At 34.1% G+C, this 6,685-nt stretch overlaps 1 protein-coding gene across 1 annotated transcript; it reads right to left on the reverse strand.

Moving 5' to 3' along the window:
• Positions 1 to 1,153: 1,153 nt before the first annotated feature.
• Positions 1,154 to 2,180, reverse strand: LOC115973045 (polygalacturonase inhibitor-like). The gene has a single exon (XM_031093282.1). The coding sequence runs from the start codon at positions 2,178 to 2,180 to the stop codon at positions 1,194 to 1,196; it is 987 nt and encodes a 328-aa protein (XP_030949142.1). The 3' UTR covers positions 1,154 to 1,193.
• Between the last annotated feature and the right edge of the window lie 4,505 nt (positions 2,181 to 6,685).

Raw genomic sequence — 6,685 nt, forward strand, 5'->3', positions numbered from 1 at the left:
GATTTAGGGAAAGCATATTACCCAACCTTATTCAGAAGATAGAAAAATAAAAATAAAAACGAGATTTGAAGAGTTTTTATATTCCCAGATTTTCAATGTCCCGCCCATTCACGCCTAAATTTTTGAAAATTTTTGAATTTGTTCTAACAGAGCTAACAGACGTTACAAGGAGACAACCTTATTGGGCTGACATGGCAAATATGGTGTTGTAACCTCATTTTAGTGAGGTGGCTTAATTTTATTGGCTGGGACTACAAGGTCAGCAAGCTAACCTTGTAGTCCCAGACTACCCAATAATTTTCCCTTTTCAAAACACCTCACATCAAATTATTTATTTTATACCACATTTCATTAAAATATAAAATTTTCTTAATTTTTTAAAATTGTTTTTTCTTCTTTACACACAAAATCGTCACCCACTCTCTTCTTTCTTCCCTGGAAACATAAAGAAAGAATAAAAAATTAAATGCAAAATGAACAATATTAATATAAGTTTACATAATTATACATAGACTGATGTAGGTCAATTTTCAAGGCAAAGTTGTGTAAAATTTTCAACTTTTTTCTGTTAGCGAATGCTGTAAATTTCCGCAACTAATTGCGTGTTCAAAATATTTTCAAAATGGATAAATTCCTGTATTGAGAAAACCAGTGCCTGGCTGTAGAACACCGACTCTGCAGCCTAATCTCTTAGCGCAACGCGGCAAAAGGAAGAGAACTCAAATGCGGGGTGCACTAAAATCTAATAAAACAAAGGACATGTATCTTTATTACATAGTTCTCCTCTGTTCTGGATCTTTATAAATTTGCAATCAAACAAACTTATTACCGGAGACTTACAGCTTTTGAAAAGCTTAGGGTCTTTGGGATACAATTTTTTTTTTGTTGAAATTGAAAATTAAAAACATCATAACAAAATAATTTATAAATGTGTAAATAGCACCGTTGAACCTATTTTTAATATTTTTAAATATCTAAACAGTATATACCGTATATGAACAGTAATAAACAGTATATAAGGTAAAATTTGTCTCTAAAAGCTCAACGTGAAAAAAAAAAAAAAAAAAAAAAAAGCAAACGTCAAACGTGGACAAACGCGGATCCAAACTGCGCTTTAGTACATTGTAGTAGTAGTGGTAAATTAAAAATTATAGAGAGACCCACTTCAGTTTCTGTGCAAATCCATTATAAGATCACTTGCAGCTTGGAAGTGGAGAGCCACACAAGCACCGGTTGTGGAAATAATTCGAATAATCGAAACTTTGCAATTTACCACCCACTGGAATCTGACCACAAAGCCTATTATAACTCACATTTAAGTACTGCAAATTCAGTGTGGTCAACTCCACAGGAAGACCTCCATAGATCATGTTGTGGTTAAGATCCAATGAAGTCAAACTCTTGGGGAACACCACCTTTGACAGATTAAACTTCAACAAGTTCCTCGACAAGTCAACGATCTGTATGGTCTTGTTCGATCCGAAAACCACGGATGCATCGCCTACGAGTTTGTTTCGCGACAAATCAATATAACCGAAGTCCATGTGGGCGAACGAGGATGGGATTGAACCGGTTAGTTGGTTGTGAGAGAGGAACAGGTATAGTCCCTGAGGAAAATTACCGAAAGAGGAGGGGATTGGTCCGCTGAGTTTGTTACGGTCCAAGTGAAGTCCACCGAGCTTTGGAAGCTCCGAAAGTGAGGGTGGGATTGAGCCAGAGAGTTGGTTGAATGCGAAGTCAATGAAAGTGAGGTTTTTGAGTTTGCTGACGAAATCAGGAATTGGGCCAGTGAGATTAAGCCAGCTGAGTCTGAGGAAGTTGAGGTGTGTGAGCTTGACAATGGCAGGTTGGATATGACCAGTGACATTGGAAAGTTTGTGGAATTCGAGGTTTGTGAGGAATGGAAGGTCACCAACTTCAGGTGGGATTTGGCCAGAGAGGTTGCCTGCGAAGATGGTGAGGGAGTTGATGCGGTGAGACGTGGAGTCACATGTGACACAATACCAGTCACAACAATCGGTGTTTGGGCTCCAAGAGGTAAGGATGTAAGGGTTGTTGAAGGCTTGTTTGATTTTGAGTAAGACTTTTTTGTCTTGTGGGTTGCAGAGCTCGGAGATAGCAGAGTAGAAGAGAAGGGCGAGGCAGAGGAGAGAGAGGAGAGGCCTACTTGTACTGCCCATTTTGGAAGAGAAGAGAATGGTGGTGTGTGAAATTTGGTGCTGCAAATGATAGATTTTATAGGGTGTGTTGGTTCATATTTTTGTGTAGGAATGATGTAGTAACCGACGGAAGCTTTGAGATCTAGTTCCAGTGCCAATTTAGCCAAAATGTCAATGTGATCCATTCAAATAAGTCAAATATTGTAGATTCAGCGATGAAACGTCAAATATTGTTGGATGTTTAAAATAGGTTTTAGTTATTCTTGCTTATCTTAAAGACCAATTTAGTAGGGTAAGAAACACTTATAATCTATATATATATATATATATATATATATCTTAAAGACCAATTTAGTAGGGTCAGAAACACTTATAATCTATAATAATAATAATAATAATAATAATAATAATAATAATAATAGGTGAAGTTGAGAGAAACTCAAATTAAAATTCCAAATTAGAGTTTCAATTTTGTGCCATATGTCCTAAATTATTTATTCTTAAATAATTTTATTTCTTAATTTTAGAATCAAATGTGATACTATATCATAAATATTCAACTAAGTGAGTTATTAAGTACAAAAATTAAAGAGTCTAAAATAAATGAATGGAAAAAAAAATGTGCTTCACAATATATATATATATATATATTTTTTTTTTTTTTAATCATGGAAAATTTACATTTTATACCTAATAATATCCTTAAATTTTTTTTAAAGATTTAAAAAAATATAAAAATGAATATCAATAGTATTTAAATTATATATGTAAGGACACGATTCGCAACGAACCGTAACAGTATCGGGTTCGCGCCACGTAAAAAGGCCCAAACAATATCATTTGTAGAGCGTGGGTTTGAAAGGCTAGGCCTTGATCGCCAGGCGGTGGGTTTTTCGTGGTATTCGTGCGTGTCTAGGTTATCTTCACCCATGGAGTCTTTCTCTTGGAGGTGGGCTGGGAGGCTCTGGTTTTTGGCCATTTTTCCCAGCCCCTTCTCTAGGTTACTGATTTTTCCTTTTATACTCGCCTGTGTTCACTATCCTTCGTCCACGTATAGGGTCAACATTTCCAAGGCTGATATTTGTCCCATCAGCCCATACCCAAAGTCGTTGGGGGTGGTTGTAAAAGCCAAAGAATGCGGCTATGTCAGGTTAAGAGTATTGAATGGCAGTAAAGGCAGCTTTCCCTGGATATTTTAGATATTTTAGATCTTTCTTCCAAGTTTCAGTCCTATACCGTTTTTACCCCTCTTTCTGGGGGGACTTTGGGTCTGCCGAGGACTGAACTGCCCTCGGCGGTATCCATAGGCTATCTTGTCGAGTTTGGGCCATAGCCCTCCTCGGCTTGGGCCTTTGGATTCTCCCTGGGTAGATGGGTCTGGCCTATAAATCATTTGGGCCCCACAATATATATAGGAATTATATTATGCATCTTATTGTATATCTTTAAGTGTATCCATGCATATGCATGAGGTTACAAGCTAGTATATAATAATAGGTGAAACTAAGAGAAACTTAAATTAGAATTCCAAATTAAAGTTCCAATTTTACGCTATGTGTCCTAAATTATTTATTCTTATAGAGTTTTATTTTTTAATTTTAGAATCAAATGTGGGACCACATCATAAATACCCATTCAAGTGAGTTATTAAGTACAAAAACTAAGGAGTTTAGAATGAATGAATCGTGAAAAAAAAAAGAAAAAGAAAAAAGTGTTTCACAGTATTTTTTTAAAAAATGGACAATTTATGTTTTATATCTAATAATATTCTTACAAAAATTTTTAAAGAGTTAAAAAAAAAATAAAAATGACTATCAATAGTATTTAAATTATATATATATATATATATATATATAGGAATTATATTATGTATTTTATTGTATATCTTTAAGTGTATTTATATATATGCATGAGGTTATAAGTTAGTAATAATAATAATAATAATAATAATTATTATTATTATTATTATTGTGGGGGGTAAAAGATTAGGAAACCCATGTCAATGTCTAAGTTGGGCCAAGGGCCCAGTCCTAGGAAAAACCCCTTCTCGGCCATGGGAAGAACCTTCCTCGGCCATGGATGCAGCCGAGAACAAAGGGGGCAACCTACTACTGGCAGTGACACTCCGGGTCATTCCACGGAATAGGAAAAGTATTAGAACAGAAAAGGACAACAAAGAAAATAGAAATGTCTGAGGGAAAAAGTTGTCATTATTGCATTTAGTGCCTTGTACCTGACATAGCCATACTTTTCTGCTTTTACAACCACTCCCAACAACTTGAGGAAACGGCTAATGGGACAAGTATCAGCACAAGGAACCCGTTTCAGGAGGAAGAAAACTACTATAAAAATAGGTGAAGGGAGACAGAAAGGGGGGGGGGGGGTGCTGAAACCACTATCACACAAGAGGCACTAGAAAGTGCTCCTCGGATCGTGCCGAGGACCAACCCTCCTTGATAAACTTGGTTTATCCTTGCTTGACTGTGAAAAACACCATGTTAGCTGTTGTCCATGCAGTAAAGCTCAGCTCTTTGACCCATTCTCTACAAATTTATTGTACCAAGCTCATTGGTCCAAGGTCCCATACGTCTTGAGTTTGGGCTGAAAAACGTGACCTTACAATTATTATTATTATTATTTTGAAGGAAATCATGGAATTAAAAACACTTGTATCTACGTGTGATTTGGGTCAAATTTGACTCAACAACACATGGTTTTAAAAAGATATTTATCATATATGTTCTAGTCTATTAACATTGAAAATAAATTCACAAATGCAAATTACGTACCTGAAACTCAATGTGCAGCCTCATCTTGTTCATGAGATGAAAGCAGGGGCTGCTCCATATGCATTTTAGTGTGTTCAATGAACACCCTCACTAGACAAAATAAAATTTTATACTTGAAAAAAAATTATAAGGAAAATTATTTTCAAACTAATATATTTTCTCTAAATATTGAACATCATGACTTGAGAATTCCAAGTATTTGGGTTCAACAAAAATAGAATAATGCTATGAATATGATCACAACAATTTTATAACAAATTTTAAGTGACAAGTTGTTACTAGTTTTCAATTTAGCCCACCATTGACATTATTTTTTTGTCCATTAATAACATCTTGTCACCAAGGATATTTTGTAAAATTGTTGTTTACCTAACATTTCTCACAAAAATTATCTTGGTCCCCCAAACATATTCTTTAAAAATAAAATAAAATCCAAATAACAATAATAAAAATTAGTCTAAATAACAGCAAAAATAACCTAAATAACAACAAGATTAGGTTAAACAATAACAAATGAACAAAAGATTCAACAAAAAATAAAATAAAATCCAAAATAACAATAATAAAAACTAATTAACCTAAATAATAGTAAAAATTGCCCAAACAACAATAGTATTAGGTCAAATAACAACAAATGAACAAAAGATTCAACGAAGAGCCCATTCAAAAACAAAAATTAAAAACCTCTAATCATTTAGATTTGTAAATCGTTTAATCCATTACATAAAATTAATCCTTAATTTTATTTTTTTCCTAAAAAATGATACTGAGAGAGATACTGTGGCCATGAGTTCTCTTCAACAACGCCAGCAACTTTTGTCTCCTTAGTTTTTCAGTCACGACAACTCTACTCTCTTTGGTGGATTAACTTGCAATCACAGTGGCTATAATCTATTACTCTCTACCTCTCTCTTACTCTCTCTCACTTTATCTATTTTTCTCTTCTCTATCATCATTCTAGACTCTCTCTCACTTTATTACTCTCATATCGGCCTTATTAGTTCTCACTTTAACTCTCATCCTTCACTTCTGGTTGTTTCATTTTATTAGTAGAAGAAATTTGTAAAATTCATTTACTTGTGTGGTTTTTTTTTTTTTTTGGTTGTTTTTGACCACCTTAAAAGAAATTTCTAGAGTCGCCACTGGATGAAAGGTTCTTAAAAGATAGTGGCAAAGAGCTTCACTATACAAAACAAAATAACTCGTTCCTGAAAATCTTGAAATGAAGGATTTATGTGAAGTCTCTTAAGCTATTGGTATAGAGATTCATAGAGAGAAATCACAATTATTTTAAAGTGAAAAATATTTTGAAGATATTTCATAACAAAAGATTATATACCTAAAATATGGACAGACCCAAGGGGGGTCCAAGGGGGCTCGGGCCCCCTTGATCCGGATTTTTTATTTATTTTTTTGTAGTTGGGCCCTTCATACAAAACCTTAGACTCCCCTCCTTTTCAATCAAATTAACTAGCCTAACCCAATCTGCAACTACTAAACTCAAAAACTTAACAAAAACAATAAAAGCACATTCACAATGGTAATTGAATTTTACCAAAAAAAAAGCCATTTTACCAACAAAGAACCAAAAAATCATGTGTTATTGGGAAGGTAAAACTAAATTTTTTGCATCTACAGCAAACTGGTATAAATACCAATTGATTGTAACAAGTTGTTAAAAATATAATACAATATTTTATTAAGATTCTCTCTCTTCCTTGAATTAAAAAACTTAAA

This window comes from Quercus lobata, unplaced genomic scaffold, assembly GCF_001633185.2.
Source record: "Quercus lobata isolate SW786 unplaced genomic scaffold, ValleyOak3.0 Primary Assembly Scq3eQI_2022, whole genome shotgun sequence".
In the NCBI taxonomy this organism is placed as follows: domain Eukaryota; kingdom Viridiplantae; phylum Streptophyta; class Magnoliopsida; order Fagales; family Fagaceae; genus Quercus; species Quercus lobata.

What these genes read in the sequence shown, in the direction of transcription:
- LOC115973045 (XM_031093282.1), bottom strand. Translation starts at nt 2,180, where the DNA reads ATGGGCAGTACAAGTAGGCCTCTCCTCTCTCTCCTCTGCCTCGCCCTT.